This window comes from Marmota flaviventris, chromosome X, assembly GCF_047511675.1.
Source record: "Marmota flaviventris isolate mMarFla1 chromosome X, mMarFla1.hap1, whole genome shotgun sequence".
Classification (NCBI taxonomy): Eukaryota; Metazoa; Chordata; class Mammalia; order Rodentia; family Sciuridae; genus Marmota; species Marmota flaviventris.
Window position 1 is genome coordinate 106247623 of NC_092518.1, and position 25320 is coordinate 106272942.

At 37.2% G+C, this 25320-nt stretch overlaps 1 protein-coding gene across 2 annotated transcripts in view; it reads left to right on the forward strand.

Annotated features, from left to right (window-relative positions):
* Gria3 (glutamate ionotropic receptor AMPA type subunit 3) overlaps positions 1-25320 on the forward strand; it is a 263872-nt gene that overhangs the window by 145826 nt on the left and 92726 nt on the right. For both annotated transcript variants that reach the window (XM_027932362.3, XM_027932354.3), the window contains exon 5: positions 13731-13784. In XM_027932362.3, the coding sequence (XP_027788163.2) occupies positions 13731-13784 (54 nt within the window). The remainder of the gene's footprint in view (positions 1-13730; positions 13785-25320) is intronic.

A 25320-nucleotide genomic window follows, 5' to 3' on the forward strand; every position in this document is an offset into this window, starting at 1 on the left:
GAAAAGGATCTGGTTTCATAATAAAAATGCTAAATTTGTATATTCTCTGGCTTCCTCTCAAAGCCCACAGGGCCAAAATTATTTTCAACTCTATGGATGCACCTCCAAAGGAATTAAAATGTCATATGCCACCACACAGAAATGGTGTTGAGCATATTACCCATTCTGATCCTTTCATCTTTCGAGTGGTTCAGAAGATAACATGTTTATGGCAGAGCCTAAGGAAAAAGTTTAAAAGGCCACACCTAGAGTAGATGTATAGTCTAAAAACCTATCATTAGGAAGCTTTCTAGTAAAGAAAGAATAAATACTGCCTTGTAGAGCTTTCCATATTTTTCATAAAATTTTTTCACGAAGTACCTCCTCTGACACTCTGAGGGGGGTGGGAATAATAGTGTTTTTTCATTACATAGATTTTAAATAGATATGTTAACTAACCTACCTAAGATCATATGATGAAGAGTGCTGAATTCTAATCCTTATTTTCTAAAGAGCTAGACCCCATTTTATGTACCACATGTAAATTTGTCAAGTCAGCAATGGAGCTCTTGTTATACAACATTAATTATGTTCTGCCCCAGTCAGCTATCCCACTTTTCAAAGGTGTGGCTAATAACCTCTACTTTGGGCCTGGGCATTTCTCCTTTCCCCTTCCCAACTCTGTTTCCTGAAAGAACAATTAAGATTCATCTGGGACTAATTATAACCATTCTTGAATTTGAACTTGTAGCCATTATTCAATCGAGGTCACCTATTTTAAATTAACTTGCCTGGTCAGAACACAGGTTTGGTTATCTTCAGAGCACAGTGCAGAGAGGCACTGGCTCACTCAGACTTTTAATTAACTAGCTAAATAACCCACACTGTGACAAGCTGCCTATGATTTGATGGAGTCATTCATTTGCATTCAGACAAGGATCAAAATACATTGTCAGAACTTCAGGGACTGAGTCCTAGAAACCTTCACACAGTCTCTTGTTCAAGGCTGTGAGCCACTTCCCTTTGGTTCCCTCTAATTATTTTTCCTGAGCTTTTGTTCTGATTATCCAACATTCATCACAAGTGCAGCTTGTGATTAAACAATGACAACTCATGTCATATGCTGATAGGGAATTGGAAATTGGAGTCATGATCATATGAACCATGCACAAAGTTTTGTGAAATAATTAGGGGAAACCAAAGGGAGATTCCCAGGATGCCCAGCAATAAAGGAGAATTTCCAAAGATTCAAGCCACAACTGCTCTCCACTTATGTAATAATACATAATAATGGTAGGTACTCCATCTTCATTGAATTGAATTCATGGTTGGAGCTGGTAATCCCGCAATAATGACAGTTCTTATCATCACTTATATTATTATTATTATTATTATTATTATTATTATTATTATTGCTAACACTTAATGACTGGGCTTTTGAGTCAATCAAATCTGATTTTGACTTCAGGCTTCATCACTTTCTGCCTGTGAAGCCTAAGTAAAGTTACCAAACTTCTCTGTGCCTCAATTCCTTAACCTGTAAGATAAAAATTAATAATGGGGCCTTCCTTACAAGGTTGTGGTGAGCCAGGTGCAGTGGCACACACCTGTAATCCCAGTGGCTCTAGAGGCTGAGGCAGGAGGATCATGAGTTGAAAGCCAGCCTCAGCAAAAGCAAGGTGCTAAGCAATTCAGTGAGACCCTGTCTCTAAATAAAATACAAAATAGGGTTGGGGATGTGGTTCAGTGGTTGAGTGCCCCTGAAGTCAATCTCTGGTACCTGCTCCCCCCCCCAAAAAAAAGGAGGTGGGGAGGCTTCAATGAAATAAAGCTCATTTTAAAAAATTATTTAATGCAGTGCCTCATATACAATAGAATTCAATAAATGTTAGCTTATGCTGGTCTTCTGCTATACTCCAATACCAGGACCCTGTGAAGGGCATCTTCACATATGGGATCCTGTTTTCCTTTCTCCTTGGCAGCAACAGTTACCTTCATCATTCAAGAGCCAGTCTACAAGATTCCCCCTTCTTCTCCAGATGAAAGCATTCCCCAGTTCATCCTCCTACATCTGACCTGTTCAGTGCTCACCCCTTTAATATACTTTTATTTATTTTATATTATTTTAAAAGGCACCATCTTGTAATGTTTCCTATGAAATCTGGACTTTTCTCTAGGGTATACTATCCCATAAGCCTTGCAGGATAGAAGCATTTATTGAGCTTTACCTCGGTGGCACCTACTGGGACTATACATGCTGTGGTGTACACAGGATGAGTCAAGAAATAGGAATTAGAGAAAGGAAAGAAGCATTGATTACATCCCTTATGTTGCAGGCCTTACATTAACCCTAATAGTAGATTATGTCTACTTTAAAATATGGAAACTGGGGTTTGGACAAGTAAAATGACTTGTCTGAGTTCATCTCAGCTAGGAGGGGCTGATCAGTCTGACACCAGAGTCTCTTTCAACACCATTAAGCTTTACTGCCCAATTCATGGTTTTGATTTGTTTTATCAATTGCAGTGATACATATCAAGGCAATATATAAACTGTCAAGTGCTATATATGTGACATAAAGATTATTGAGTATAGCAAATGCCATTGATGAACCACCCATATCCCCTTAGCACTAGCTTTTTCTGTACATGCCAATGGCATCCTATTATAAACTTGTTCTTTTCCACTTAAAGACTTCATCTCATTGTGAAGGTAAGACAAGTCAGAAGTGTAGTGGGAGAATTCCTGACAGCAGCTATCAGCCAAGGGGAAATGGCAGCTGAGAGTCAAATATCCCAGTTTTCTGGCCCTTCAAGTTGGTGTGTTTCACCACTTTCAGAGGTCTCCAGAGCTAATCTGCTCATTAACGTACCTGAATTGGCTTCTTGCCCTTGCTTCATTCCTCACTCTCGTACCAGTGCTTCCTGGAATCACTTCCACTTAAACTACTGGTCCTCCAATCTTTGTCTCAGGATCTGTGTCTGAATAAGCCCTGCTTTAAACAATACTCTTCAGGAAATTCCTCCTTTGGCTCCTTTCCCAGGAGTCTGGGTGAGTATCTCCATGTTACCCCTGCCTGGCTAGGAATTCTCAGGTGAACTCCCTAAGGGAGCACGCTATATATGCTCAATGTCCCTTTTCCTTTTATTTATTTATTTTGGGGGCATACTGGGAATTGAACCCAGAAGTGCTTAACCACTGAGCCACGTCCCCAGCCCTTTTTTATATTTTATTTAGACACGGGGTCTTGCTGAGTTGCTTAAGGTCTCACTAAGTTGCTGAGGCTGGCTCTGAACACATGATCCTCCTGCCTCAGTCTCCCAAGCCACTGGGATTACAGGTATGCACCACCATACCCAGCTCAATGTCTTTCTTCCTAGCCCCTTTCATGAGGATCCCATCATTGAGGGTCCTTCTTTTAACTTTTCAAAGTACATGTATTATGAGATGGAAATATTGTTCTTAAATTTTGATGTGCATCAGAATCACTTTAGATGACATGTTAAAATGCAGACTTCATAGCCCTAACTCAGACTTGTGAATTAGACTTTGAAAGGAGCTCGGTGCTTGCACTCTCATAGATTCCTCCAGAAGATTTATACAGTGAATACCTTGAGAAATACTGCACCAAGACATTCTTGTAGCCCAGGCCTCCAGGAGGTGTGGGTTGTGTTCCCTAGTATTCTCTCTTGAGAGCCGCGCACCCTGGTGGCGGCCGCTCCATGCTCTATCCCCAAGGCCTCTCGGGATTCAAGTAACAAAGCCAGGAATAGCCATGCCTCCCTGTTCCCAAGATGGAGTATGCAGAAAGCCAATGTCCATTTGTTACTGTCAGAGTGGAGCAGCTCAAGACACCTGGTCAGCGTTCTGCAATGCAGAGCAGAGATCCATCTTACTGCCAAATTTTTGCTGTCACTTCTCTCACTACCCATTCCTGATTCCTAATTTCCCAGGTGATGGAAACACTGTAATGACTACACATACCCAGTTAGGTTATGGTCTGTGCTCCTTTGTCTCTAGCTGGGAACCCACACACACACTTCCTTCCCAACCACAGTTGCTGTGTGGTTTGAAGTCAAAATTCTAATCAATGCAGGGGACAGGAAAGGAAGGGTCAATACAAGAAGGCAATGTGTGTTACTTTGTTGTTGGTTTACCCCCCCCCCACACAGCTTCTTGTCATTTTGCACTCTCAACTCAAATGCTAGAGCTCCAAGTGCAAATCTCAGCTTCCTTCCTCCATCTCCAACCCAGTACTGTCCTAACTAATAGCCCAATACTGCTCTGCACTCAAGCACTAATACCTGTCCATGTTCTTCATCCCATAGCAACAGGAAAACTCTATTTTGAGGGGCCTGGGAGACAAGAAATCATAGAAGGCTTTATGGAGAAGGCTGCATATGAGCTAAGCCTTGAAGGATATATGTGATTTTGCTGGGAGAAATGAAAGGAGGTGGCACTACAAAAAGGAAAAAGAAAAGAAAGCATAATTATGGGAAGCATTGGGCACTGTCTTAAGAACTATAGATACATTGTTTCATTATTCCTCATTGCAATTCTATGAAGTAGATACTAATGATAGATCCATTTGCATATAAGGGTACTGAAACCCAATTAATTTAAGCAGGGAAACTCTAACCTAGGCAGTCTAATATACACTCTTGCCCACCCTAGTCTATTGCCTCTCAACTATTGTTTCCTATTTTCCAGGTGGAAAACTGAGATTGAGAGGTTGCCTAAGTTTACAAAGCTCATAACTGGAAAAGCCAGAATGTCCTGCCTTTAGCAGATTCCATTCTCTTTACTATCTAGCCATTTATAGCCCCTCTAACTGAACTTCTCTCATAGATCATTTCAGTCACAATTTCTTATGGACTCATCCCTGGCTGCCATCACACCAAATGCTTATAGTTGCTCTGAATAAAAATCTCTCCTCTAGTGTGTAAGCACTGTAAAACAGCAAGGCTCTCCTGAAATCAAGAGAAATAGCCCTCCAAAATACATCTCTCTTCATTTTCAAAATAGCATTCTATTTAAGTTACCTGTTTGTCAGGTTCCCACTTATAAAAGCCACAGGAAAAATTCTTTAGATCTTTAGTTGGAGACAAAGTACTTTTTATCTATAGCAGGTTATAAGTTAATCATTGTCTCCTCAGTTGTACTTTGTACATATTTCAGCTCTCCCACTTCTCCCAGTAGGTTGTAATTGACTTGTTAACTTGACTATCTTTTCCACTCAATGGTGAGTTCCTCCAGGCTAGAGACCAGGTTTTTGTGACCTCTGTCTCCCCCGGGGTCTATTCCCCAAATTGGCATACACTCAATAAATGTTCATGAAAAGAAGAGAAGAATGAAATGTGGTTAATAAAGGCAGCCCTTCTATCCACTGGGACTTCAACCCACATTCTTTCTGATTCCCCTGGTATGCTAGAAAACTGTACCTTGGCAAAACAAAAAAATACCTTGATTTATAGTATTGGTGTTAATATTCCCAACATTGCTGATTTAAAACTACCAATGGTTTAATAACTGGCTCACAAAAATCCTGAGTAACAATCAGCTTTCAGGATCCCTCTGTGTTTGGATGAACGTCAATAATTCTGCCTAGGGTGCTTGAACTGTTTGCATATCAATATGATCACAAAGGTGCATGAGCTGGCATGGGTGGCAGGAATAATGCCACGTCCAAATAGCAAGAGTAAAAGACCAAACCAAACATTTACAAATTAGGAGAAATCTATGTTTTGCTTCCCTTGAACTAAGCCTTTGTCATTTGTAATCCATTTGTGAATTGAGATCCACTAAATGAAATGGCTCCCAGAAGAACAAGAAACCTGCCAAGTAAGCAATTTTCCAGAAAAATCAAAGGCCCAAAAAACACATTGGACTTCTGAAAGAGATTAACATTCATTTGAAAATATAAACATGATCACTCACTTCAGCAATAAAAAACTATTCTACTGATTAGTGTGTCAGATGCTGGAAACATTGCACAAATAAAAAATGCATTCACAGACGCACAGTTAGGGACTTCAGAAGGAGACCATCTTATCTTTTCTTCCCCCACAAGTTTCTTTCTCTCACTCCCTGCATGGAGGTTTAGTGATTCCAAGCTGGCCCTGGGTCTCTAAGGGTCTCTAGTACTCTACCCTACCATTTCTGCTTCAGTTTTGCACACAGTAATGGAACTAATAAATAAATGGCAGGAATTAAATCTAGAACCATCTGACTTCAAGGTTCATGGCTCCTTCTTGTATATCACCTTTAATAAATACCTATTTGCTTGAAGCTTTAAGGATACTCATATCACATCTATAAAGAATTTTGGACCCTTAAAATTTTAAACACTGTAAGATGTCATTTTAGGTCTGATGCTAAAGTTATTGATCCTAATAAATGCCTAAAAATGAGAAGGTGTGATTCCTGGCCAGTGAAGGAAGTCTGATTTTTGTTCCACCTATCCTCAAATGGTTGTGACTGGAAATAACACATATTTGAGTAACTTTGCAATCATATTCCAAATGTTGCCATTTCATTTTTTTAAATCCAAGCAATGAATTCACTGACACTCCCAGACCTGCTACTTAGCTCCCATACAGTCCCATCCAGTAGGTCTTTGTCAGAAACTCACGACCACAGTGATTTGTACTTAAATAATTTGGCAAAATTTTTAAAGGAGACAAAGATGCAATTTGATAGTTAGAATAAAGTTGTAAATATTAAAACAAAAGTTGATGTGAGTATAGATATGAAATACAAAAATAGATACAAAATACAAAAATAGTTCACAGTAAATTTCATAAAAGAACCATCAAGAACACTGTCATTTAAATTGCACTGTCTAAAATAAATAGATCACTAATTTGGGGGGATAGTCAATATAAAATAGAAAGAGGCTACAGAAAGTAATATGCACTGTCATGTTGAAAATAAACTATTTTCTTTTTGCTGTGCTCATCTACACTGGACACTAATTAAAATCACCCCTACTCATCCTCTGAAAAAAAAATGTCTAGAATATTTCCAAATGTAAATAGCATGCTATGAAAAATCTTCTAGATGAAGTACTCCAAGAAAAGGCAAGGTGTTCAGAAATGCATTATAGCTGGATATAGCAATATTTTGTGAGAAGTTGGCTGGTGTTTAAGTATTTATAATAGACCCCATGATCAAGAACTCTGGCTGATCAAAGCAGCAGGGCTTCCTGGTTGAGGCAGTACATGAAAAATGCCTTATGAAATGGCTTCGTAAGCCTCCATATTTGTTATTTGTACCCAGACTTGAGCATCATTTGCTACCTCCCAAACTCTGACATCATTTTGCTCCCTTAAAGTCTCAAGAACCTTTGGAAGTGGATGGGATATTTTTAAGATTTAAACCATAAACTAAGACCTTTCATAAGACCTTATGAATTCCCACCACCCCTGATGGTATACAAGAGGATTTTCAGTGATAACTGGAAGAAAATATTTTACTTTCATATAGTTGTATTTATGCTTTTTTCTGTGGTTTCATGACTATTTTCACCATGGATATGACTAAATTTAAAGAAGCAAGTAACTATAAAGAAAATATTAATAATAGTATTAGAGCACACAGATCATTATGTCTATGGAGTGAGATTTGAGAAATACTATTTTAGGATTAAGATAATGAAGTGTACCCAAAGACCAATATGCCTTTGAATGATCATTTGTCCTTAGGAGCAAGAATAATCTATTGCCCCTTTAACCTGCTTGTGGCCATTTATTGCCTCTTATTTGTGTAGCCCTTTGCCTCTCCTGCCATTTAATAGTAAATCTTCCACATCTTTCATTCATTTATGGGTAATGCAATATTAAAGGCTGGAAAATGAAACTGTTCCCCAACTATGTTCTTTGGGAAAATACTTGCCCTTTAATATGCATATGTTAGTGCTTCATTTGATGCCTTACTCAATTGACTGCTTTCTGCACAATCTTCTCTGTAGATAATATGAGCATCGATGAGGTTCCTCAGTTATAGTACCATTTTCCTTCTTCATAAAAAGATTCACCCTTTTTCTCTCTGTCTGCACCACTCCCACCCCAACCACCATTAGGCTGATTTCGGTATGGGTGATTGGTTCTTCTGTCTCACTAATCCAGAACATTTATTCAAGTCAGATGACTGCAACATGAAGCATTGTCATTCAATCTTTGGAGAGCATGTGTGTGCAAATTGAGATTATTCAAAAATAATTGTAATGAATTTGACTTCTGATGTGCATTTACTAAACTCAAACAAGTGAGCACCTTGGAGTCTTCATTCAAGAAGATGGACACCTTTTATCATATCCAAAATTTCTTCTGGGAGGTGCAACATGTTCTAAGGCTGATTTCTGTAGCATGTCACTCATTTAACTCCCCACACAGCTGAAATTATATAGCCAGAATTAGATAGGATGCCAGAAAACAAATATCATATTTTTCAACTAAGGGAGCAGGAAAGGGAGAGGGGAGCTGAAAAGTTTCTTCTCTTTGAACAAAAACAAACAAAAAAAAAAAAAAAAACATGTGCTCTAATAGCTTTTATCTTAAAGAGAAGATATCCATGCAATAAAGGAGAAAAGCCTAGTGAATTAAAACCAGCAATCCCACATTCCCACACTTCTTTCCTAGTCCCCCAAATATTCTCAGGGTATATAAATCAAAGAGTAACAAATTGAGGTGAACATCAAGACATGTTCTGTACTCAAAGCAAGATCAATCTTTATACATAGATTCTTTTTTGGCACTGATGTAGAAAATCCAAACATGGAGATACTTAGGTCTGCAAATAACCTAATCTGCATACCAGATGGATCTAAGGGGGGGGAAATACATACACACTTCTTCACACACGTATTTTTTTCTAAAATGTGAGCACAGAAAAACAGATGCTTTTTCCTCCCAAAGGATCTGTGGGCTTCTCTCAAGTAGTCTTGTGGAGCAATTTCATTTCAAATTCCTAAAATTATGAAAATGTCTAGATTAAACATTAAATTGAGAAAGGAAGGGCCTCTTACATAGAAAACCCAACTGACTATTTTATAGATTATTTTTAACTACTTAATATTATTTAGCCTTCAATTTCACAGAGAAGTGGATGAGGGGGTCAGTAAGGGAATGTCTCCCCCAAATGGGTAGACTAAGATTCATTGACTTCTTTAACAAATAATTTGATGCTATCTGCATGGTTCAGTGTGTTAGCATGCCCGAGCTTTTTCTTCTCATGAAGGAACTGCTGTTTAAGCTTCAGTGAATGAGGATTGTGGCATTTTTTTCTTTGAGATGCTATATGTGAGGATAAAAATAAATTTCCTTAAAACAATGAATTTGATCTACATTTCACACATTTCCCATTATTACATTTATCATATCTGCCATCATAGCAAGCCATCTATCATCTCCAACAAGTCTTACAAAGGCAAAGTGAATGCAGAATATAGATTTGGGAACTTGGTATTTCTTCCTTAAATTTCACAGTCAACTGTAAAAGCAGATTTTATGCTTAAAGTTCTGAAACAACTCAGAAAGAGCTATTATAATTACTGTAAAAGCAAAGTTGAATATCCTCATGGTTACCAGAGTCATTAAATAACTGAGGGTGCAATTTATGCCTTATTCATCAATAACAGATGGAAAGAATAAAGATTTAGGTCTAACTGAACAAGAACTGCTCCTATTAACCACAGAGTTCTTTTGTGCACCATCTTACACACAATCTACCCATCCCACTCTATTTCCACAAGCTCTGTACCAAAAATTTTGAAAAGGGAAGGCCAAGAACAAAACATGACATTTTTTTAAAGTGAGGCCTCACTTAGCTTATATCAGTAAGATCATAGCTGCCCCACATATGTAAGATTTCAAGATAACTGAAGTTTACTCTCTTTAGTACCAGGAGAACATTTCTGATGGAAACATCCCTGAAAAAAAATGTGTGTGTGTGTGTTTGTGTGTGTGTGTGTATCTCCAGATTTTTCAGCAGAAATCACTGAACATCATGAACTATAGCCTGATGATTCAGGCATTCACAACAAACGTCCATGATTATATTGTAGAATCATACAATGTTTTCTGCTTTTTTTTGTCCCTTCCATCTCCTTTAAGTCAGTCTGTCACTTCCTCTGCTACTAATGTACTTCTTTCTAATATCACTCCCTGCCTCCATACACACCCCTTCTAGTTTGCAGCATTTAATTTACTGTGAACTGGAAAAACAAGATTGGTAAGAACTGTATGTTAAATAAGAGTTAAGAAGGCACTGAAAGCAAGGATGAGGAATTAATTATGGGCTTCAATGCAGCAGCTTTGTGACACCTAAATGTTCCTATCTTTAGATAACTTTCCCATCTCTTCCACTTTAAGGCTAAGTTGTAAAAGAGCTACCTCCAAATAAGTCCATTTGTTCTGAGCACACCATCTAGGAATGGATTAAAACAGACATTCCAATAGCTTCAAGTTTTCCTGAACCTGAAAAAGCAATGACTTAGTGAATGACCCCTTCCCACATTCATACAACATCACATACTTATATAATTTACATCTCAAACACTTTAGTAGACATTATCTAGATTGAACCTAGCAACACTACTGAGAAAGGATGGACCAGATTACAGACAAGGAACTGGAGGCTCAGGAAAGTTGAGTGATTTATCCACAATCAAATGGTGAGTGAATGACAAGGTTGGGCTTCTGGGTTCTTATTCAGTACTCTTCTCACATACTATCATTCTGCATTACTCTTTTTTACCTTCCCTATGCTCAAAGGACACTAAGTTCTGCCTCTGGTGAAAGACTTACTCTTTCCTTTTGGGCTTCCTTCCTTAATTCTCCCTAAGCTTGTCATATGTCCTTAGGAATATTGCTCATTTTTTTCTGGCAGAACTCAAAACCCTCTGGTTTTATTATGTTGAGAGTTGTCAGTGAATTAAAAATTCAACAAATGTATGGTCCCAACTTGCCACCAAAAGTTAACAAATGTCACCAGCAAGGATGTTTCTCACAAGCAGACACTGAAGAATACATCCCAGAAGATACCAAACAGCTCATTTTGTGTCATGGCAGCATGAGAAATCACCTCCTCAAGACATTCATTAACCTTTCATTTCCTTCATAAATAATCAGTCAGAAATGTGGCTCATATTTTAAATTAATAGAAAACAGCTCTCTCATGCACTCTCTTTCTCTCTCACTTCTCTCCCCCTCACCATTTGAAATGATTTGAGTGCTTATAATGCAAGCATGATAAGTATGATATTCAAGAGTATTACTCCACTTCTCTGGGCCAGCTTAAACTTTGTCTCTTCCATGAGGCCCTCCCTGTCCATTTCAGGCCTTACACAGCTCTTATTCCTCTTCTCCAAGAACTTAGAGCAGTTATTGGCACTTGACATTTAGCACATACAGACACACCTCTACTTATGATGGGTCACATCCTAATAAGCCCATTATCAGTTGAAAATGTTGAAATGCATTTGATACACCTGATCTATCAAATATCATAGCTTATCCCAACTTAACTTAAGCATGCTCAGAACACTTATATTAACCTAGAAGTGAGCAAAAGCCATCTAATAGAAAACCTATTTTATAACAAAGTGTTGAGTATCTCATGTAATTTGTTGAATTCTCTACTGAAAGTGGAAAACAGAATGGATATATGGGTACTCACTGGTTAACACATGGCTAACATGAGTTCAAGTATAGTTTCCACTGAATGGATATTGCTTTCACGCCATTGTAAAGTCAAAAAAATCATAATTTAAACTATTATAAGTCGGGACCCATCTGTATTTACAAACCATGTGATGTACAGTCATACTGTACAAGATTGGTTCCAGGACATCTCCTGCCCCTGCAGCTACCAAAATATGCAGATGCTCAAGTCCCTTTTATAAAATGTTCAATATTTGCATAGAACCTAGGCACATCTTCCTGTATATTTTAAATCATCTCTAGATTACTTATAATACCTAATACAATGTAAATGTGATAGAAATAGATGTTCTATTTTATTTCTTAGTGAAATAAGAATAAAGTATGCTCAGTACAGATGCAATTTTTTTCCAAATCAAATTTTATTTGCAATTGGTGGTTGGCTGAATCTTCAGATGCAGAACACATAGATAAGGAGCCTCTGACTGTACTTCCCAGAATAGGAGTTCTAGAGGCAGAGACCTAGGTTATATTTCCAGTTTTACCACTTCCCAGCTATATGGCATTGGGCAAATTACTTAGACTCTTTGGGCTGAGATTCTTTATCTATAAAATGAGACTGTTAAATTGTTCTAGAGATTAAATACATATATAGCACCTAGTACAGTATCTGACGTGAACTAGACAATCAAATAAGGGAAATTGTATTTATGATTATCACAGCCTTACATATATAGTTCTGATTTGATACGCGTGATCTGATGGCTGCCCAAGTTGTTTTTAAATCCTTTGACAGCAGCATCCAGAGAGGGATTTATCATGAAACTTAAGCTTAACAGCCCTGTACTTGCACAACTTCTTTCCAAGGCCTTGTTTAAAATACTGTATTCATATTTGTGTCTCATTTTTTAAAAAGAGCTCCTAAAATTGTATTTGCTTCAAGGCCAATACAGAATATCGTCCTACCTCTGGTTGTGTCTTTTAACTCTATATTATATTATTTCCCTCCCTGTTTCCACTATCTGAATCTGGTATAGTACCTTGCACATAGTCAATACTCACTAAAATATATTATGAAATCCTTAATTAACCAGAACTTAGTTGTATTTTGTTACAAGGAAATATAATTATATCAAGTATGCAGTTAAAAGCTTTCAACCAATATATATGACTGGAAAATATTTAGGTGATAAATGAGGTGATAAAATGTACTTTGCAAACTGTAAGTTTTACTATTATTAAAGTATTATTCACGACACTTATGATAAGAATAATGATTCTGATGAATGCTTTCTCAGCCTCGGCCCTAGTGACATTTTTTGGCCACATAATTCTTGGGCACTGTTCTGAGCCTTGAGGGATGCCTAACATCATCATCATCTAACACACTAGATGCTGGTAGCATACTTCCCAGTTGTGACAATCAAAAATGTCTCCAGGCATCGCCAAATATCCCCTGAGGGAAAACCCCCCTGACTGCCCTAAGGCATTTTGAGCAGAACTAAAAGCTGTACAGATGGTCACAAGTCTTTCATATTAAGGCAGAAAAAGGAAGGCAACCATTTTAAAAGTTTTCAATAAGCAAAAGCAACCTCTGTTAACCTGAAAATCCCATTAACCCCGTTCTTTGAGTGTTCTATTCCCTAAGCATTCCAGATAACAAAAAAAAAAAAAAAAAAATGTACTGTACATTCTATTTTCTAATTTGTATGCAAAGTTCAGCTCATTTTCCATCTGAACAGCTAAATACAGAAATCTAGTTCATGGGTGTGGGGGGGGATCATCAGCTTCATTGCTTTTGCCATCTATTTTAAGTGACAATGATTCTACTGACCTGGAAGTTTAGAGGGTTTTTTTTCCCCTTGTTTTGACATTTTAAATTTGATGTTGGCAATTCTTGCTGTTTTATTTGGCTGAAAGTGAAAAGCAACAAAAAGAAACCTGGTTCAATTAACTGTGATTTTGCTGTATAAAAAAAGACATAACACTTGGTTGAGCATTTAAAAGCATTTGTTCTAGCCATCCCACTGATTGTGCAAAAGAAAATTCCCTTCTTGAATAAATAATATTTCTCATTTCTTCTTTCTGCAGGTTGTGATCCTTGGGAAACATTCAAGAGGGTATCACTACATGCTTGCTAACCTGGTAAGAACAATCGAGAGTTTAAGTGTCTCTGGGCAATATATTTTATTTAGTTTGTGTCATCTGTAATCACCCAAAAAGGAAATATATGAAGTACCTAATGTGTTCTCTAGAAGCTTGGAGATTGAGTTCACTAAATACCAAAACCTGAATGCAATAGCCTTGTTTTTAATTATGCTGACTTTGACTATAAAACTATACTGTTTCCTTATTTACAAATAAATTGATATGCTTTCTCCATTATTATTCTTAAATTCAATTTGGATTTGAAATGTAAACTATTTTATTCATGTTTGAAATGTAAACCAAAAGACAGATCACATAGAAAACAGACTCCCCATCGATTCAAGTGTATGTGCATATCAGTTCTACATTTATCCTTCAAGAGGCAGACTACCAAATCTCTCAAACCAGATGCCAGAGTATGTTTGAACATGGTACCTTAAGGACCCTGTGAAAATGTTATAGGCACCTGTCCACTGACACAAAAGGCAACTTGAATTTTTACCTTCAAACTTCCCAAGCCTTTAAAATTTGTGACATTTTAGAAGCTCGTATTTCATTAAGGTTATTTCATACCCTTCTTTATTTGAAAGGCCAGCATGTTTAGGAAGTAGCAAAATGGCTTCTAAATTAGTAATATCTGTTTGGCAGAGGTTCTGAATAATACTATCTCCATGGAATGAAAGGGGAATGTTAAATTATCATTACAATACTAAGAATTTATTAAATTATTACATAGCATGAATTCTAACTCCAATTTTGTTTCATTAGCACAACAGATTCATGATCATTATAAAGCTCTTAAATCAAAAGAATAGCAACAAAGGTGAAAGATTGTTGTAATTATATTCTTAGATTTCTTAAAGAAAATATCTTGTTTGGTTTTAATAATGAATATTTTTAAATGAGAAAGGAAATGTTATTTAAACCTCTTTCTTAAAATGTATGTATATTCAAGCACTTTATAAAATGAAGATTAGAGATACTGCTTTCAAATGTTATGTACATTTTCTCTAATAGTTTGCTCAAAGTGGAGCATTTCAGTCCATTTTGGGAATAAATGCATTGACTCATTTAAGATAAATCTTGATTCTTCGTTCGTATCTGAATATATTCAATTTGGTTTTTAGACAACTGATAAGTAAAGATGTTTTGATTCAATGGATAGTTGACAAGGGATTGGCAGAAAATATGATGTCACAACAAGGCATCTGAGTCAGCTGATGACTTTTTATTCCTCACCAATAAATATTCTATTCTACTTCCTCCCTCCCTTCCTCCACCACTCTCCCCTTTCCTTTTTCTCAGTCTTATATGTCCTAAGAAAGCAGAGAGATATATTGTATAGTGTTTGAAAATGTGAAGTTTACCTATCACTGACAATACATAAAGTGGCTTTAGGTAGTATGCATACAAACTTTTATTTTAATAGTAATGTATCTTAATAGGTATAAGGAAACTATAAAACGTGGGCCAGGGCTGTAGCTCGCTGGTAGTGCTTGCCTAGCATGTGTAAGGCACTGGGTTCGATTCTCAGCACCACATATAAATAAAATAAAGGTCCATTGACAACTGAGAAGGTATTTTTAAAAAAAACTATAAAACTAGTGCATCAAAATTTTTTAAATCATAGATTATTACCTCATACAGGGCTAAAGTAGAGATTTAATAAAAGTTAAATAGTTTTTTAAAATATTGTTTTACAATATTGTTCAAGTAAACAATTGCATGGGTGATTGATAAAGAGGTACATCCAAATCTGATTTTGGCATACTTTTGTAAAAAGTGGTTGTGGTTGTACATGGTTGACTGAAGTTTTAGGGAAAAAAAAAGCATTGGACTAGGAGTTAGAATGTTTGGATTGTCACACTGAATTTGCTACTACCTGGCTATGGGATCCTGGGTAAGCCACTTCACCCCTATAGACCTAGGTTCCATTACTGTGGAAGTGGAGGTAAGAGTAGAAGGAGTTTGTTCATGTATTGAATGGGTCCATTGGAAGCAGATGCTAAAACATAATTAGAAGTGCAAGACAATCATTAGGAATATTATTTGTTAAAGACAAAAGAGTTTTAGACTTATAGGAAGAACTTCAGACTATGGTGTAGCTCTGATAAAGTTGTGGCCACCACAACTGAGAGAGAGCTCTGACGCAAAGACTGGACATAGAAGAGGCCTAAGTTGCCCCAAAGAGCAAGCCATTGCATCCCCACTTTGCTTGGTCATTGACTGGTGGCTGCCCAGGAAGCATACATCTTCCACTTGAAAGTTAAGGCCAGTCCTGAAGGCACCTGAAGCTGGAGACTGTCAGCTAACTCCTTGAGGCAGGATCTATCAGAAGAAAGATCTGAGCCATGCACATCAATGGTTGTCTCAATCAGCCTAAAATGACCAGATGACTTATAAAAACCTTTTCCATTCTAGAGTGCCAATGGGACCTTCTTATTCCTACTGACAATCCTTTAGATGGGCTTTGGTTTCAACTTTGAGATTCAAAACTAGTAGAAATGAAAGCCTGCAGAGTGATAGATCTATAAAAGAGAATTGCTAGGATGAGGGTGAGGAAAAGAGTGGCAAAGTGAATCCTGAACACACAATTTAGAATTACGAGACCTTGGGGGGATGCCTACTACAAGAACAAGCAAAATCTGTTCCTTCAGAAAGAAAGTAATGTATAGTATCATGTCAGTCTGAGTAATGAAAACATGAACTCATTTATCACACTTCTCTTCCTCTAGTGACCTTCTTTTCATTTGAACTCAGCCATGTGTTTCCATAAGTCCCTGTACACTATATCAAATTGCATTTGGGCAATAGAGATAGGAACTGCTGCTCATCTCTGATAATAATAATGGGACAGGCCATCCCTACCATGGTTTCCAGATTTTTTAAGCAGATAAAAATACCCCAAACACCTCCAGCAAAGATATACACATACAGAGTAAACCAAAAACTATTTAAAAGTCATTTGGATGGTCAAAAAGGGAAGTAGAGCTAAGAAGATGTTTCCTTTCAAGATGAGCCATCTGGCCTTTCAAGATGAGCCAGCTGGGTGAAAGCTGAGGATGGATATATATACAGGGGAGCAAATTCTAATCTGAGTCTTGGTGTTACAACAGCACAGAGCCACTCCTTTCTTCTACAAGTACAGATTCAAGAACACTCACACTGCCTAAATAATCTTCCTAGAATCATCTTACCATAGCTCCAGTGTCCCCTTTGATAGTGAGCTCCATCTATCTGGCAAAGACTTCTATATTCTTTTACATGGACCTTCCCTAGTAGTATCCTAAATGAGAAGACTTGGATATTCCATGAATGCTTCAACAAAGGCCTTCGAGAAGTCTGGGTGTAAATTTCAGAGCAGACAACAAACTTCAAAACTCTAACTTGCTGAAATCCCTGGAAGAGAAAAAAGATTCTACCAGGACCACAGGCCAGAGATGTGATCTGGTCAGGACAGAATAGAGCAAGTAAGTCTCTTACAAACTTCATATCAGTTGGTGATGTCTTTTCTTTTTAGGGTTTGTTCTATAATTAATTGTTGTTTTCTCTTCCAGGACTCTAAGGCAGTGGGGTTTCTCTGCTGTAATCCCAGAAGTGACCAACATATACACAAGCTGTCAGTCAAGCAGCCTCTTTCTCTCATGTCAAGGTCTTGGATTAGGATCATTTACACTGCCATTGCCAGGGATGTTATGTATCATGATTTAATTTTTTTGTCATTATTGATAACTCAATCACTGTACACAGAACCCTAGACTAAAATTAGGAATAGACGCAAAGGAGGCAGGCAGTGTGGCATTATGAAAAAAAAAAAAAAAAGCACTTTACTGGGGCTGGGGCTGGGGCTTAGTGGTAGAGCACTTGTCTGGCATGTGTGAGGCACTGGGTTCGATCGTCAGCACCACATAAAATAAATTAATTAATTAATTAAAGGTCTATCAACAACTAAAAAAAAAAAATATATATATATATATATATATTTTTTTTTTTTTAAAAAGCACTTTACTAGAAGCTAGAAGACAGGTTTGAATCCCAAAAATTCATTTAACTAACTTTATGGTAAGCCAAACTTGTCTGAACCTATTTCTTAATTTTGAAAATGTAGAGTTAAACCAGATCACTAGTTCTCAAAATGTTCTATTTATACATAAGATGATAGTGGGTAGCATGTGGCAAAACTTCTTTTTAACTTAGTAGTTTTGAGCTTACATTAAATGTATAGTAGAAAAATTATATTCCACAGAAAATGTGATTTTCCTTAGAACGAGACTAAAGCAGATATTTAGGTTTTAAAAATGTGGCCAGTGTAAAGAAAAATATTAAGTAGATTATAAATCAGATGGTACACCAATGTATTTTATTTTTTTAAAGTTTTTTTTTTTTGAGAGAGAGAGGGAGAGAGAGAGAATTTTTTAATATTTATTTTTTTAGTTTTCGGCAGGCCCAACATCTTTGTTTGTATGTGGTGCTGAGGATTGAACCCGGGCTGCACGCATGCCAGGCGAGCGCACTACGCTTGAGACACATCCCCAGCCCTTATACCAATGTATTTTAAAAAGTGCAAAGGGGCATACTCATGACTAAAGTTTAGAAAACACTCCAAGGCCCCTTCTGGATCTACATTTCTTCCTTCTTGGAGATCAGTTTGGACCAAAGTAGGCCAGGATAAAGAGTGTAGATACAGCAGCTGGGTGAATGCTGAGGATACAAATAGGGGAGCAAAACAAGAGCCCTGTTATCCTTGGAGATATAAAGTCTTAAGGCAGACTGAAGTTGGAAAATCAGTCCAGATGGGCAAAAGCCAAGAAGGGTGTGAGTACACGTTTTAAACAGAGATTAGGATCTGAAGAATCAATCAAAACATTCTAGCAGTTGACAAAAGGTGAAATGGATGTGGGTTGAGATGGTCTAACAACAGATGTTTGGTACTCCCAAATTTAAGACCAAAATATTCAACCAATTGAGGTGCTCATGAAAGAACACAAGCTATAGCAGGGCTCACTAAGTGCTGTACCAGTTAAGCACTGCCTAGGCCAAGTCCAGTCCCAGACTTGGTGACAGTTGTTGCCCCTATAAGTAGAAGTTAGGTAATGTCAGCTGTCGGCTGTAGAGAGAAACAGGAGCAGGGAATCACGCTGGTCATTGTGCTCCTGCTCAGAGAGAAAAGAGAAGATGACATATATTAGACTACTCCCTGCTGTGCTAGTTGTTTTCTTTTGATTTCTCATTTGATTATCTGAGAATTTCCATGAGGAGAGACTTCTTGCCTACCCATATCCCCAAGCCATTTCCAGATCAGGAAGTGGACTCAGAAAAGATACTTGCCTCAAGTCTCATAAATAATCCATTGCCAAGCTAGGTTTACCAATTCAAGTTGGTTAGATACTTGGTAGAGCACCTTGTTCATCCCATTTGACCCACCTAAGCATCTTAATAAGACAAGAGGCCTGCCCTACAAAGGTCATGTAAGAGTATTTGTAAAGACATGACTGTAAATTAATGAAACATAAGTTATAAATTTATGAGAGTGAAGAGATCAGAGATAAATGGGTTTTAAAAACAAGGACAGTTTTGTGAATCTGGATTTGAAAGCTGTCCAACACGAAATGAATGTCAACTGGCATCAATTGCATTGCCATCACTACCTTCTGTCTGCTACCTTCCCTCTTCTTCTCATTCTCTCCCCCATATTCATGAGTGTGTGCATACATACATGCACAAACAATCTCTATCTCATCTCATTCGTTTTTCTTTCTCTCTTTTCTCTCTTCCCTCCCCATCCACCTCATTCACATTATTAGTATGCCAGGAAATAATAGTGGGATACTAGATGATATCATGTAACCTTTTTGTTTCATCAAATTTTACTAAGACAAAAGCATTCCGCATAAAACACAACCCAAAGAGATAGCCTAAGCTTGAAATAACCAAAGCTTGAAGAAATGAATTTTTCTCTGAGGCTTACAAGTTCTCAGAATGTACCTGAACAAAGAAGGGCCTGTGTTTAGAGAGAAAATAAATTTGAATGAGATTGAGTCATGCTGTTTTGCTTGCCAATAACAACTATTCCCTTCTGTTCTCTTCCCCTTCCAGATCTTCTTGTTCTGTTCACTACCTTCCCTTCCTTTGTTCTCCCATTTTCAATGTTCTAAATAAAAATTAAAATGCTCAAAGTCACATGTTGTGATCACTGACATCACAGCAGATGGCATGCTGACACAGAGCTCATTGGGCTGGAGCAATGAGTTTTGCAGGCAAGGGTGGTGGGCTTTGAGGGAAAACACTCCCACTGGTCTCCAGTGTCAGGGAACCTAGCAACCTCCCTTGGGTACACAACCTCTCTGGTGGCTCAGGATTCAATTTCTTCTCCAAATGGAGATAGGGTAAGCAGAATACCAAGGGAATGTGATGACAATGCGAGGATTGGGCAGGAATCCAACTTCTAACCATGCATTTAGAATGCCACAAGCACTTGTCAGTTTTAAGTAGCCAACTTTGAAATATTCATTCTCCCTCTCCCAAAATGCCTCCATTATAGTAAACCAATACTTTCCTCTTCTCTCCCCCCCACCCCATCTCCTCCCTTTCTATCCTACCCTTACCTCTTCCTCCTGCCTGAAATAAACAAGGAAAGATCACTTCCTGCCCAGTGTTCTAACAAGATGTATTAAAAGAATTCCATCTTCTCCCCAAGGCTTGTAGATCATGTCCTTTAAAACAGTGCTTTTTAAACTATTTATGAAGATGGATAGGTTTTTTTCCCCCAAAAAATCTTCATGGACCAATAAAATTTCACCAAAAATAAATTACTTAAAAAACTAAATACACAAAATAAAGAAGAAAATCTTTTTAGTATTGCATTCAATGGCTATAATATTACCATGTCAAACTCCTATAAAGGGTGATAAAGACTTACTTAACTCAAATTGTTTCCTTATATCATCTCAGACTGGTAACAGTGAATCAGCACCAATTTTCATATGCACACTACTTAAAAGTTCTTTACAGTGAGGTTTTTTTTTCCCCCTATATATCGCTTATATACCAAAAACTTTGTTCACTCTACTGCAAGGTAGACAAAGTATAGTGTCCTTGAGAAACTTATATTAGTCAGGCCAGACTTGCACAGCTTATGATAATTGGCATGGGGATAGACTGGGAATGAAGAGAATGTACTGTGGGGGTTCAGTACTCTGCATCGTGTGGCCATAGAAGGTCTTTTAGAAAAGGTGATTTCAAAATAATGATCAAAAAAGTAAGAAAGATGCAGCTACATGGAGAAAGGGAATCAGGACAAGTTTGTGCACCAGGAATATCACATGCCAAGGTCCTGAGGCAGAAGAGAGCTTGATACCTTCTATCAGAAGACAATTTTGGTTATAACAGAGACAGGACAGATATATAAGGCTTTATTAGGCCAAGTTAAAGAGTTTTAGGTTTTTCAACAACATTGGAAAGCCATTGAAGAATTTCAAGCCAGAAAATCACAGGATCCAATTTATGCTTTAAAAACAGATCAATGTGGCTGGGTGCAGTGGTGCACAACTATAATCCCAATGGCTTAGAAGGCTGAGACAGGAGAATCATGAGTTCAAAGCCAGCCTTGCCAACAGGAGGCACGAAGCAACTCAGTGAGACCTTGTCTATAAATAAAATACAAAATAGGGCTGGGGATGTGGCTCAGTGGTCAAGTGCCCCTGGGTTCAATCCCTGTACTAAAAAAAAAGATCAGTGTCAAATGGATGAAGTTTATGGCATATAAATGATATCTCAATAAAACTGATAGTAAAAAAATGAATAGAGGCTATTTCTCCTCTAATAGCACTTAAATGAAGTTATAATTAGTTGTTTATTCATACAAAACATTCCAAATAGACTGAATTGCCATGAGGGCAGTGACCAAGTTTGATAGGGCTCACCAATAAACCAATAGCTGGCACTTAGAAGATTTTAAAGTATGGTCCTTGATTGGATTAGAGAATGGAACGGTTAGTGAACAATATAAGGAACCTGTAATCAAGTGCTAATTTGTATGTTGTAATCTTTCACTCTATACATTATGCCCTCCCTGGAGGATGGACCTGCTTTCTAGAAAAAGACTTGTGTCTTTCATTTAAAAATCTGATAACTTGAGTCACCATAATTACTATGCATTTCCATATTGACGCATCACCCAGATGAACAATTCAAATAGCACTAAAGACAGAGCCAGCCTTCATCCAAATTGTGAAATAGTTGTCTTTGGCAGCCTTCCAGCCCTCATTCTACTGCTTTTATCTTTCCTGTAGGCAAACCACCTTTCTATTCCTCACCCATCATCTATCAACTCAATGAAAGTCACCCAACTTATCTTGTCTGTTTTCCTCTATGTACAAAATGCATCCTAAGAATAGCACTATATGAATGAAATCTCCATATAACATCTTGAAAATAAGTGCTCTACAAGTGAGCCTTGAATATATTTATTTCCAACACTTGATTATCCACATTACCGGAAGGGAAATAAATTGCAGTGTGTATAAATCAAGGAAGATAGGATAAAACCAAAGTCATTTGAATCTTTCAAAGTCTGAGTTGTCTGCCTATTCTCAAATCAGGGACAATCTATGTTTGGATGTCAGTTGTTCATTTTCTGTGTGAAATATGGCCTTGGAGAATTATCCAAGGGTAGTTTACAAGGCCCTGCATGAACTATTCAGGCATGAAGGTCACATTGGTTTTATTGTAAGCAACAGTGCACTAGATCAAACAGATATGATGTGATTGAGAAGTAATACAGTTGATGAAGTATGGCAAAATCCAAATGAGTAGCTTCCCTCTCAAAGTAATCCCTTCTGGAAATTACACCCATATTTCCAACAAACATTGCCATTGTTACAGAGAGGCAAATAACCAAATGTATAAATGTTGGGGGCTGAGGGACATATGCAGTGGTAGAGCATTTTCCTAGCATGAGCAAGGCCCTGGGTCTCATCTCCAGCACCACAAAAAAGTATAGCTATTTAGTATGTAGAAAGAGAAAAATCAGAGTTTTGATCCACCTATCTATGAGCAGTAGGATTGACGGCAGTCTATATCTGCTTAATATTTTCCCTCTACACACAAAGTTTACTGGCACAGCTAAAGGAAAGGATACCACTGTGGTAATTAGCCAATTGATTTCAACCAAATAGAATTTGTGAAATTCAAGCAGAATTTGAATTTGATAAGTTTAGTCTAAGCACACAAAAGTCATTGAATATCTAAACATCACCTTTAATTATGAAAATCCCTGTGAAATAATAAAATGGCCTTAACAAAAAATATCACTTAGCACAACAGGGAACTTTGAAACTTGGAGTCACTTAGCAATAACATTATTGGGTATACAAATATACTTATTGAACAAAAGGCATGGGAAGGCTTACAATAATAAACAAGACAACAGTACATAGCAATCATCAAAATGTAGAAGAGCTATGTGATCATGGCTTAAAAGAAAGGAACACAACTTTTGCTAGAAGATATAAAGATAAATTTGATATTGGACAATTCTTAGCCATTATCTTACTAATTGAAAATGTTGGTGAAAATGCAGAGAAAAGAGAACTGTTATACATTGTTAGTAGAAATGTAAAATAGTACATCCATTATGGAAAACAATATGGAGTTTCCTCAAATAATCTAAAAATAGAATTATCATATGATCCAGTATATCTACTTCTAGATACACAGATGCTCTTTGACTTACAATGGGGTTACATCCCAATAAACCCACCCTAAGTTGAAAATATGATACGTTGCAAATGCATTTAATACCCCTAACCTACCAAACATTATAGCTTAGCAACACAATTTACTATACATATGAGTATTTTCCCCTCATAATCATGTGGTTGATTGGGAGATGCAGCTTACTGTTACTGCCTAGCACTATGAGACAGTATCATACTGCATATTGCTAGTTCACGTAAAGATCAAACTTCAAAATTGTGAATATGGTTTCTACTGAATGCATATCACTTTTTGCATTGTTGTAAAGATAAAAAATATTTAAGTCTAACTATCATTGAGTTGGGGACCATCTGTATATCCAAAGGAGATGAAACCAATATATTAAAGGGATACAGCATAACCACATTCATTGTAGCTTTATTGACAATAACCAAGCATGATATCAATCTAAGTGTCCATTGGTGGACAAATGGAGAAAGAAAATGTAATGTGTGAATGTTCAGCCTTTAAAAGAGGGGAATCCTGTCATTTGTGATAGCATGCACAAATCTAGAAGACATAATGCTACGTGAAATAAGCCAGGCACAGAAAGACAAATACTGTGTGATCTCACATAGGTGGAATCTAAAAAAAGTTGAACTTATAGAAGTAGAGAGTAGAATGATAGTTACCAGAAGCTAGTATGGATGGGAAGGGAAGAAATGGGTACAAAGTTTCAGACAAGAAAAATAGGTTTTGTGGTCTATTGACCAGTGGAGTGACTACAGTCAATAATCATATATTGTCTCTTTCAAAGAATAAATTTCAAATGTCTCTCCATGAAATTAATAGGTAAATGAGGTGGTAAATATTAATTATCTTGATTTAATCATGCTACATTGTACATATGTATCAAAACATCACACTATACTCTATAAATGTATGATTTTTCACTCAAAATATCATTAATAGAAAGCAAGAAGGGTTCTTGAAGAAGGAAGGTTCAATAGAAATTCCTGGAATTATAAGTGATAAAGTAGGAGCGCTTTCTAGAAAAGGAAAACATACAAAGATACCAAGATTTAAAACAGCATGATGTGGTAGAGTATAAGATCTATTGAAGTAGTGTAGATGAGACAGGGCCTGGATAGGGGAGTTGTGGTAGGATAACAGATAATGGAAACCTGAGTGACAGTTAAAATATGTCTGACATGAGAAGGCCTTATAGAAATGATTAGAGAACTATTGGCTGAGGGAACTATATCTTCTTCATGGGTGTTTCTGTCAGAGAGAAGGAATGATATTGTAACATTCTGGAAAAGGCCACATGATAGGGGGACCAGTAAGAGGCACCTTCAGGAGTAGAATCTGAGGTAGCTGGCTATGGAGAATAATATGATACCTGGCAGACACAGACTACAGACTAGTGTCTCTATTCTTCCTCTACTGTTCCCTACCCTTTGCAACTCCATCTCTTTCCTCTTTTACTGTTTGGCTCTGGTTATTGAAAGACTAGCTCTGCTTCATTAGGTTTTTTCTCCTAAAGATAGTTCGAGTATTATTTATTTTTAATTTATTTCTTTATTTGTTCTAATTTGTTATATATGACAGCAGAATGCATTTTGATTCATATTATATAAATGGAGCACAATTTTTCATTTCTCTAGTAGGTTTTTTACCATTTGGGGAAACCAGGGTCTCTCAATTTCCTACATAGCATATTGTGGATGGCCATCACTAATGCTGTGATCCTGGGGAAAAAAGGAAATGGGAGGCAAGAAATTCTACCTGTTAACCAGAAGCTCTCTCCTAAAATCTGTCTGCATCTTACCCCCAC